Below are 11,050 nucleotides of genomic sequence, written 5' to 3'. Positions count from 1 at the left end.
CACACATATGGTGGATGGGAGAGGAGGAGTTAAGATACTTTAGAAATTCAATGGGTCTGAAGTTCAGTATCTTGTTACTTCTCCACAGTTCCTAATTTTTGCTTTTAGCTATCTGTTCCCCATACTCACCTCTCTTTAGGAAAGTTTTGCTCTAATGAAATGCAGCATTAGATAATTTTACTTAAGCCATTTACATGTTACAGGTACAGTTCTGTCAGCATTCTAGTTCACTCTTAAGAATAACACCTTTATTCCCAGGAACAAGGCAATGCAAACTGGAACTACTCAGTATATTGAAGAGTGTTTAATAGCATAAAAGAAAACATCCCATTCAAATGCGTTATAAAAAAAGTCTTATTTATATATCTTAAAAAATACAAGACATTATACAAAAATCAAGTAGCTATTCATTAGAACTTTGTTAAATAACTCCATTTAAGATCACATACTGGCAAGTGTTAAGTAACAGTTTGCCCACATGTATAATCTCAACTCACACATTTTGTTTAACTCGGTGCTAGCCAATAACAAGTTCGGCTTGCCAGCTCAAGAGGATAACCTTGCCAGGCTTCTACCATGTTAGTATTACAACATGAAAACTTGGAAAACAATATAAAATTAGATTATACTATACTATGGATAATAAACAGTCACACTGCTGGATCTACAATGAGATGGTGAAACAGATTCTCCTTTCCTTCTCCCTATGGTTTCAAATAATGTTTAGTGGAAGCAGGTACACAGAGCAAGTTCCTATATAAACAATCTGTTCAACTGTTTAATATATTTCAGTTAAAGACAAACAAAATAGAATATCTCTGTTAATTAAATATACTAGCAAGAGTACACAACACTCCAGAGACATTATGCATTTTAACAACTTTGATATTGAAGACAGATATCTTCAAACACAGCTCATTTTAAGGCCAGCAGCACTTTTGTAGAGCATCAGAAATGTCATGATTTTTTTTTCAGTCTAGTAGGAAGATCCACCTGCTGGTGATTTCCATACAGAGTAAGCAGTTATCAGTTCTGAAATTAAGACTTCACTGTGAATCAAAAAGCAAAGCTGTTTCTTCAGACTCTCTTGCACAAAATAACTTTGTCACTTAGATCCTCTAAGCAGTACTAATAAAGGTTCACTTTTCTCCCAACTCAGTAGGTTGATTTAGTTGTTCCATTTGAGTTTGAAGAGTAAGAACTGGATTTCTTGAGGTATCTACTTGATGAGAGAGACACTTGCATCCTCCGTGTTGTTCGCACGGTTCGGCAAAGAAGAGCATTTTTAAGGTTGTCTCTGAAGTCTTTTGAAATATAGTAATAGATGAATGGATCAATGCAGCTGTTCAGAGTAGAAAGACACAGTGCAGTTATGTATGACACATACAAATAACTCTGGCCATGGGTTTTCAGGAGTAAATAGTGCACAACAAGCAGCACATTGCTAGGGGTAAAACAGATGAGATACATGGATAGGACAGTAATAATAAGCTTGATTGCTCTTTTTCGTTTCTTTCCAGTGTTTATGTCTGAAATGGAAGCATTCAGAGTCTTTATCATTAGTATGTAAGCAACAGCAGTGAGGAGAGCTGGGAATAAGAAGAGTCCAATTGCAAGTGAGAGGAAGTAACTGAACAGGTCATGAGCCAGAACATTTTCAGGCAACACATCATGGCAGGTGGTGATGTTGAGATGCGAAATATAAGTAGTCTGATTAACAAGATACAATGGAATGGTGCCCAACAAAATCAGTATCCAGATAGCAAGGGAGATGCCCAATGCAATTTCAGATTTCTTTCTTGAATGCACTATGGGGTTCACTATGACCCAATACCGTTGCACACTGAGACACGTCATAAAAAGAATGGAGCAGTACATATTTCCATAGAAAAATGCAACAAGTACTTTGCAAAGTCCTTCACCAAATAGCCAATTATTGCCATTTACATGGTATGAAATCTTCAGTGGGAACCAGACAACAAAGAGAAGGTCTGCCAATGCCAGGTTAGCCATATAAATCACAGCAGGATGTTTCTTCTTTGTTCTGAAAAAAAAGACCCAGAGAGCCATGGCATTGCTTGGCAAACCAATGACAAAGACAATGATAAAGACCATGGGAAGAAAAACTGTAGTCAGCTTTCCTGTAAGGGCTTTTGCTGCAAAGTCATCCACTTCATATGACCCTCCAGAGGCATTACTTGTATTTGGAACTATTTGGCCAATGAAACTTCTTCCTTTTGATTTGCTGGTTCCATTTCTCTCTATAAAAAATAAAATAAAAATATTGAAGTTATTGAAGCAGAGACTATTTTTCCTTTGTTGTTTTTTTCCAACCAGACAGTATAATCTACTCCAAAGAATTAAAGACAATTTTTCTTCCCTTCATTTTAGTTTATTATCCAAAAGACAGCTACATCCCTAGTCAAGGATTACATCAGCAACCAAATTGCTTTTCTGCCTCACATGACTGATATAAAAATACCAAGTTAAAATGGCTGTCAGATGCTCCTTCCATCAGGACAGTTACAACAGAAACTCTTCCAAGTACCCCAGGGCACCATTATCCTTTCACATATCAGACCCAGATTATCCAAGTGCTGGGATTCGTAAAACTTTGCAGCAGGCTTACAATACAAGTACAGTTAGAAGTGTCCTCAGTTCAGACAGGGCCTCAGAACCAGTTATGCAGTAAAGAAAACTTACTGTCCTCAATCAGACTAGCTTGAACCAAAACTGTCACAAAGCAACGCAGAAGGCTCATAAACAAGGGACCTTCAAGGAAAGAAAGGCGCATGTTACATTGTACCTGAATTTAAATGTGAACACACTAACTTTGTGCATGAAGATGCAACAGGGCCGATCATCTGGGATCTCCTTTCAGTTCAGATGAAATGGTTGGGTAATCTCTGCAGTTTCGGTTCAAACTGCTAACCTGATATAGTTGACAGCTATGATTGCTTCGTACACCAGAAAGCTCTCACTTCATCTCACTCTATCTTTTTGGAACCTACAAAAGCACGTCAGCAAGCCAGCAGTTCCCGAATGTTCTGTCTTGTACAACAGCTTTCGGATGACTCAGTCCAGAAACCCCCCTGTGACATCTTCCATACCCAACAGTCCTCTTGTGAAAACAAGTTTAATTGCACAAAAAGACACTTTCCGTGAACTTGCTCTGTCCCATAAATCATACACCCACCAAGCAAAACTGAAGAGACACGGAACTTCACTGTCCGTGGGAAAAGTATTTTAACCTCATCTCAGTCTCTGTCAAGATTTGTGGACGATTTTAGCCATAAAAAACAGGAATATAGAGTCTTCTTGAGCAAGTAGGTTTGCATACAACAAGGCATGAATAGTACTGAAAGATGTCTCTTTGGTTATTCAAAATGAAAAATGCTTAACCCTTACATTTTCAAGTGCAAGAAAAGAATGCCCACAAATGAAATATGTAAAGAATCCACAAGTATGCATGTTTCCAGTACAGCTTCTAAAAAAACCCCAACCAACCAAAACAAAACAAAAAAACCCTCACAACTTTAGATAGGAGTCATTTTCAAGTTATCACTGCAAAGTATAATGTACAGTATTAGGGTCCTGTCCAGACTGTGTGATCTAAAGAGGTATAAAAATATAGCATATATTTGCATTCTTTAGAGTTATAAATATTTTGAATTAAGTTACCCTAGCTCCATTTAACAAGGGTCTGTCAAGTTCCAGGCACAGGCAAGCTTCACTGGAAAACTGAGGTATTGCCAGTACAACTACACAACAAATCTTTGTAGTAGACTACATGAAGTCTGTGCTGAAGAAGTCTAAATTGTATGAACAAAACAACAGTCCTAACAAAAATAAACCTGAATGCCAAAGAGTCCTTTTGGCCTGTATGAGGTGTAATTACAACAAGGCAGAATTATACAAATTCTGCTCTCAGATCTTCAAGCAACATGATTATGTCAGCTATATCATTAAAGATTACAAATTTTACTTGTGTATTTCAGGAATGCCAGGTTTCTAACTCAAACTGTAAATAGTAAAAGCCATAAAACCAGCTTGAATAACATTGCTTATAAAAATGTCAGATGTAAAAGATAAATAGCTAAGCAACGCATCCTTCCTTACGCTTATAGCTTTGCTGAGAAAGACTCCAGAGTTACTTGAAAGCATACCCTTTAGTGTAAGCTGATAGCTGTTCTCAGATTACAGCAGTAAAATGCAGTGTACAGCGCTATGTCAAGCAGCTGTCCATCAATAACTAGTTAGTTTTATCAAATTCCAGTCATACTATTCATAATCCCAGTTCCAAACACTGAAATTTTTGTGGCAAACTGGCACAGCAAATACTACCACTTTGTTCTTATTAATGCTTTGTGAGCAGATGTAAAGCAGTGCTTTGAAAGAGTTGTTCATAGGCTAGGCTGGAAAAGTAAACAAACATGACCACGAAGAAAACCTAAAATGTCAGGGTGACACAAAAGAACAACTCCATGAAATAACATTGATTAGCACACACATAACTCATGACTTAGTATTGCCAAGAGTGACAGAATAGAGGCAAAGATTTGTTTTGTTCTTTTTTTGAATATGCAGTCAAGCTGAATAGGTATTCTTGATTTCAGACATCAAGTCTTGGTTTTATGCTGAATTTAGGTAGGAAATGTTTCATTTCCATCCTCAAAACTTCTGATCGCAGATACTGGGCAGATTTTGTTAGCTCATGCGGCATGCATATTGGGAGACAACTATCTCCAGGATCCAGTTTCTCTTTGCAGTTAGCACTCTCTCATAGAGCAACCAATCCTTTGATAGGTATGTGCATTTTCTATGTGCTTTTCTTACTCCCTCTGTTCTTTCAGCTTTCCATAACAATTGAGAAGAGTTCTTTTCCAAGCATGGTTTCACCCTGACTCACATACAGAGAATGCAGTTGACTTGCTAATCCACCCACGGGAAAAGCTTCCTTAGTATCAAGGGGACAGACACACTCTCCTCCCAAAAGAAAAGCCTATTTCAACACATTTGCCATTTGCTCAGAAGATATAACCTACTGCATACCAAACTAAAGCTTATGCCTACCCTGCAGATACAAAAGTGACAAGAGCATAAAGTATCCAAATCACTAGTTTAGGTCGAAGTAGCACTACCCACACAGGACTAAGGTTAAGATTACCTTGGCTCTTGGATCTGCAGCACAGACTCGCCATAACCCCATAGTGGCATTAGCCTGTTGAAAATTGTCACAGTCAGGTCCCCTCACTTCTCGTGCATCCCTCTTCGAGCTCACCTCACCTCCCACCACCAGAAGATCAGGCACCCAGTGAGGGCATTTTTAAGCAGACTACTTTCTCCCCAAAACGATTCTAAATTGCATTCCTTTCCCCACAGTCCTGTTCCTTCTCTCCCTCCCCCCCCCCACTTTAACTGGGATATTAGGAGTCATTCATGATGTCATTAGCATCAGAAACTTCATTCTGAACAAAAAAATTTGCAGCAAACAGCTTGTTGATTTGTACCTCCTTAAGATTTTAAGGTGAATACCATCTTTTTACTAAAACCTACAACAGCTCTAGATAGCACAAACATGATGGTTCTCAAAAACACAGTGGAAAGACAAAAGGTCTTTCCTGACATGCACAGTTGTGCCAGTTTAATAATAGGCATTTTAGGCAAATTTAATTAAAAGCAAGCAAGATGCTAGATGGCCTTGTTTTTTTGTTTCAAGTCCCTTTATTATCAATTTACTTTTAAATCATTGAATCAAAATGTATCACACAATAAACCAAAAAGAACATCTGTGATTGGCATGCACTCGCCCACAGGTGAGGACCATATATTGAAAATCTGGTGTCTATTTGTTAAAAAAATAGGATCTACCATAAGTTTGGCTCCATTATTTACACAGCTTTATACATACATTTGTTATGTAAATAAGCACTAATGTACAGGAGGAACAAATACAGGAGGACACATGCATGCAGACGGCAGTGGGTTTTACTATAAAAGGCAGTGAAACATGACCCTTAAGGCAGTGAAATATGAATAGCTGTCTCTCTTTTTAAAAGCATTTATATTCATTGTGCAAAGACCTGAACTAGGATGAAGAGGGCATCCTAGCTTTCCAGAGCTGGAAATAATTTCGAAGACTGAATGTTTGAGGGCTTTTACACCTCTTAGGTAATTTGATAGTTGAGAACGAAACTAGCTACTCAAATCGACGCTGGTGGAGCGGGTTGCGCGTGTCACGGGTGGCTAACTGGGAGGGTCCGCGGCGGACCTGCGGCCCCGGCCCGCGCTGGCCCTGCGCGCCCCGCGCTCGCACGGCACCTGACGGCGAGCAGGGCTGCCTGCGCCAGGGGAAAGGGCGGCCACCTCCCTTGGCGGGACGCGCCCTGACGGCGCAGGAGGAGCCGGCCAAAGGTTTCGGGACCAGCTGGAATCAGCAGAAAAGTTAATGCAGAGCTCTCCAGTACAACCTGCTCACAACACGGTTTTTTTCCCCACCGTACTCGTGCCGCCCAGCGCCGCGGTGCGCTGCGAAGCGCGCAGCCCTGCGCTGCGCTCCCCGGTCTGCCAGCGCAGGGCTTGACCGGCAGCGCGGGGAACCAAACCGGCCCTCGCGGAGCCCTCGCCCGCCCCAGCCGAGCCGGGGGACCCCGCCGGGCTCTCCGCAGCCCGGCCCTGCCCCGCCGGTCGGCACCGGCCCCGGCGGCTCCCACTCCCACCCCCCGGCCGGCCCCGGCTCTCACCTGCGGGCGTGGCGGCTCCCAGCAGCGCGCACAGCAGCAGCCGCCGCAGCAGCAGGCACAGCCCGCGGCGCCCGGCCATGCTCCCGCCGTCCTCGCCGCGCTCCCGCCTCTGCCGCGCGCCCGACCAGTTTCGCCCGATACCTGAGCAAGGAGCGGGCGGAGGGCGCGGCCTCCGCTACCGGCCCGGCGCCAGGCGGGGCTGGCCCTGGCCACGGCCCCCGCCGCCGGGGGGCTGGCGGGGCTGCGGCGCGCCTAAAATGGCGGGGGGGGGGGCCCGCCGCAGGGGGCCCGCGGCCGCCGCGAAATGGCGGGGGCGCCGGCCTGGGGCCTGCGCGGGCGGTTGCCCTCGCAGACGGGCCCTGCGCCAGGCAGCGAGCTCAACACCCCGCTGGGAGCCCGGCCGCGACGGGAGGGAGGCGCCGGCGCCTGCCGGGGCCCCGCGAGAGCGGCCTCGCCCCGCGGCGTCGGCGCTGCCCCCGCCCCGGCGGCGGCTTTTGATTTGATTTGATTTTTTTTTTTTGGCCCGCGCACCCCACGTCCCCCACAAAATCTTCTGCAGAGCCGGAATCCGAGTCACAGTTTTGCACCACAGTCCTCCGGTTCGTCCGTTGCGTGGAAAAAATACCCTGTGAAGTAATAGGGTCATATTTACAATATGACAGTGTTTATGGTATGACCTCTTACTGTGAGTAATGTCTGAGATTTGGAGATGAAAAAAATATATTAAAAAATCGACTTCATTGTGTTCTATTAATGCTATTCATTATCTTGACTCTTAAATATTAAGAAAAACCCTAAGCGTGCATATAAATAAAAATTTTATCAGATCAGCGTTAAGTAAAGCCAACAAAGGTGTGGTTTGAATGGTCATATAGTTGGAGGCTGTCGTAGTTTACATAAACATTCCTATCTGACTGTAGCAGACTAGTTCTAGGATACACAAACTAGTTTAAAAAAGGGCTGGAGGGATATTTCGTCGGACAGATGTGTTCCTGCTGGCTCAAAGCGTTACCTTGTGTTTGTCTAGTTTTTTACTATTCTTCATGATGTTGTCCTGTGTAAGACAGGCAGGAAAATGTTTAGTGGTTGTTAAACCCTGAATGCATTTTTGGTGCTGTATTGGTGACACAACATAAGAAATGGGTATTTTCAATTGTCAGTCTCTCTTAAACTCAGTGTACACCAACTTCCTTGTATCCTTTAATTTTTGCAAATACTGATTCCAGGAATAATAAAATCCAGCACAATCCAATACCAGCAGTGTGTTCAATTTGCACACGAGTAGGAATTTTGAAAAGGTTTTTAGATTTGTAAAATCAAGCACGCAAGTTATCAAATTCCACATTCAACCCTAGTTCACACCTCTAAACACGTGTATGGTCTGCGGTTCATACAAAAGGGAAAAAACAAAATCATGTTTATCACTAACTGAACACTGGGCGTTTTGGGTGCTGACCGAGGCAGCGGGTCTGGAGGCAGAGGGACCATCGCTCACACGAGTGGGGACGCGCTTCTCCTGCCTCCCTGCCGAGCATCGAGCATCGGCAAGGCACTCCACCGTCCCTGCCGCCTCTGTCCCTGCCTCTTCCTTTCCCTCATGCTCGCTTGCAGCGCTGTTCTGTTTGCTTTACCATTACCAGCCACTCCATGCACACTCAGTCTCCTGCTCCTAATCTCCTTGTCTGGTGAGTCCTAGTCTTCCCATCTGGTTCTTTATCTAATCTCCAGTTCAGACAGATGTGTACATATGTGCTGGCTACTGGTTTCTGCAGTGTTTTCCCTCTCAGACCTTCAGTCCTAAAAAGTATTCAGTCCTCCTGCCGCCTGGTCCTACCCTAACCAGTGCTCTCCTGCCGTTGCCACTGCCCAGTCTTAGTTTTCACTGCTTATTTGCTCCCGATTTATTCCATCCAGTCTGGCTTTTTGTTCCCTTTGCATTCAAAGCACGCAGCTCCTTCCCTGTTTTGCCTGGATCCAGCAAGGGTGGGAAGGGGGGAAAACATAAAGGAAAGGGACCCATTGCTCCCACTAAACAAAATCTGCCCTGGCCTGCCCCAAAACAGGTCCAGCTGCAGCTGGAGAGGTCCCGCAGCTGGGTGCAGAAGCAGGCAGCACTGCAGACCCATCTTCACACAATGCAACCTTGAATTTAGCCTCCAGAAACTATGGAAACTATGAGTTAACAGAGGTTTATAACTTGGCTAGATTTTCATAAGGATATCAGAAACACATAAGTGACATAAAGATCATTTCCCTTCAGAATTTCCTATACAATTAAAAAACAATTAAAATAGGATCTTGTGAGAGGGAGGGTTAGGCAGCTTTAATACCAGACAATTTTATGAGCCTGCCTTGTAACAGAATAGTGGTCTTTAGCACTCATAAGCAGTAACTCTTAGTGCTCCATCTGAGCCTTGCTAACAGCCATAAAAAGGCTGCCAGCTAGTTAATGTGTATCAATTTTTCTGAACAGCTATTTTTGTTCTGTTTGTTTACTTTTAGCTAGAAGTTAGTGTTCCAAGCTGACATCTTCAGCAGGCATAGTATTTGTTGGGAAGGTTCCCTTTCTGAAGTCTGCACATTAGTACTGCCTCATGACTTAAAAACATTCAATAGAAACTAGACGTGGTCTTACCCCTATTCAAACCACTGGGACTTTGTACGAGGCAGCATCAAGCCTTCATTATGCGTAGTTACCTTTGTCGAGGACAGCTCATTTGTCAAGCCTATTCACAGTTCTAGTGTGCCATTTTATCAGTTTGGAAAGAAAATTTAAGAATTCCTAAATAAGCATAGACTATTACGTTCTAATTCACAATTGTTTATAATTGAAAAACAGTTACAATAAATATAACTGCCACAGGAGAAATAAGTGGGTGACTATAGATGTTTATTAAACCTCAGTCCTCCATTACAAACTGGTAGTTTCCTACTTTTTCTGCTATACTGAGGATTAATGCTTTAATAAGTCTGGAAGAATCAGCTTGCCACTTTCTGTGGCTTGCAGGCAGATTTGAACATACACCTGTCATTTGTGCTGTAGCAGGATTGATTATTAGAGCATACCCCAAACAGACAAAAAGATAACTGAGCAGTGGCTTGTAATTCCCTGCTGTAGTAGTGGTTGGCTGGGACATGTTATCAGGAAAGTCTTGTGCACCTTGGGCAAAGGTCATAATTGAATATATGCTCTCCCTTGCACTTTGAGTAGCTTGTGGGTGTGGTGGTATTGACACAGTACAGTTTGGGAGCTGCAAAGGGGACGTCTTGTTATGCAGGGCTCCTGAGGCATACCCCTTAGGTCTTTATTGTTTTTTAACAGCATAATGAGTGTGAATAATCACGAAGATATGTGGCTTTGTCAAACTTGCTTGATACACCTTTATTAACTGAGAAGTGGATGTGGTTTCTTTGCAAGGTGCCTGCCAGTACTAGAACAGTTGTTTGTGCTTAAATAAATGGGTGGGAGCATTTTCAATACAAAGAGCTTGCCTTGTGTGCTTTGTGTCGTCCTGTGGATTTCTGAATTCAGATGGCAAATGTGTTTTCTGTGTGTGGCTTATTGTAACCCTGTAACATGTCTGCTGGGGAAGAAGGTAAGAGAATGGCTGTTTGTGCCATGTGCTTTGCACAATTATGTGTGGTTTTGTTTTTTTTTTAAGTTTACCCTGTGCAAGAAGACCTTGTTTTTGGAAGGGAGAGGAAATAAAAATCTTCTAACTAAAAATCAACCTTTCTTGTCATGATGGCACAAGTACTTAAATACCCTTCAAACTGTGCAGTTTGTGCAAAGGGCTCGAGGAGGGAGGAGGAAGTTTGATTAAAACAACAAAAATTAGTTTTAAAACGTATTTAGTTTCTGATCCCGAACAAGCCCATGTGTCATCTCTTGTTGCCTCAGCTTATCCTCAGGTGCCACCAGGCATCTGGGAAACAAGGAGGGTACCTGGGAACTCCCGCTCCTCGTAGCCCCAAATTCCCTCTGTGTTTCTCCATCCAGTCTTGCAGCCCCTTGAATTACAACAAGGCTTTGCTCTCTCAGTGCAAAACCAGGTCTTTGGACATAATAAGCCTTTTCATTAACTCATTTCAATGCAGTGAAGTCCCCTATCTTTCCTCCTTGTCCTTCTCATTTACAAAAACCCCTGTGTCATCTTAAGTGGTCCCTCTCTTTTTTTCAGAGCATTTTAACAGGTCTCTGAGCATTTCTGGCTATTCTTGCCAGCCTTTCTCTCAGACGTGTTAGGTACTAAGTGAGGGTTGTCACTAACGTCCTTGACATGCTGCATGCCTCCAGCAAGGTTCCT

General features: G+C 43.2%; 1 protein-coding gene across 3 annotated transcripts; it reads right to left on the bottom strand.

The window, feature by feature from the left end:
- Window positions 1–336: 336 nt before the first annotated feature.
- Window positions 337–6,985, bottom strand: F2RL1 (F2R like trypsin receptor 1). 3 transcript variants are annotated; one of them, XM_067315640.1, is made up of 2 exons: window positions 6,744–6,866; window positions 337–2,261 (listed from the first exon to the last, which is right to left on the bottom strand). In XM_067315640.1, exons 1-2 carry the CDS (start codon window positions 6,820–6,822, stop codon window positions 1,156–1,158), a joined length of 1,185 nt encoding a protein of 394 aa, XP_067171741.1. In that variant the 5' UTR covers window positions 6,823–6,866; the 3' UTR covers window positions 337–1,155. The 3 variants fall into 3 exon arrangements, 2 of the variants coding, with proteins under 2 accessions (XP_067171741.1, XP_013815751.2); XM_013960297.2 differs by lacking the exon at window positions 6,744–6,866 and adding an exon at window positions 5,168–5,303; XR_010886868.1 differs by lacking the exon at window positions 6,744–6,866 and adding an exon at window positions 6,885–6,985 and having other exon boundaries at window positions 2,191–2,261.
- Window positions 6,986–11,050: the final 4,065 nt, after the last annotated feature.

This window comes from Apteryx mantelli, chromosome Z (genome assembly GCF_036417845.1).
Source record: "Apteryx mantelli isolate bAptMan1 chromosome Z, bAptMan1.hap1, whole genome shotgun sequence".
In the NCBI taxonomy this organism is placed as follows: domain Eukaryota; kingdom Metazoa; phylum Chordata; class Aves; order Apterygiformes; family Apterygidae; genus Apteryx; species Apteryx mantelli.
The sequence above is the reverse complement of the archived record's forward strand: the minus strand, read 5'-3'. Positions and strand labels throughout refer to the sequence as shown.

Excerpts from the sequence above, each read along its gene's own strand:
- F2RL1 (XM_067315640.1), bottom strand. The coding sequence starts at position 6,822 with ATGGCCGGGCGCCGCGGGCTGTGCCTGCTGCTGCGGCGGCTGCTGCTG. Across the intron at positions 2,262-6,743 it reads GGGAGCCGCCACGCCCGCAG|AGAGAAATGGAACCAGCAAA; the intron begins GTGAGAGCCGGG and ends TATTTTTTATAG.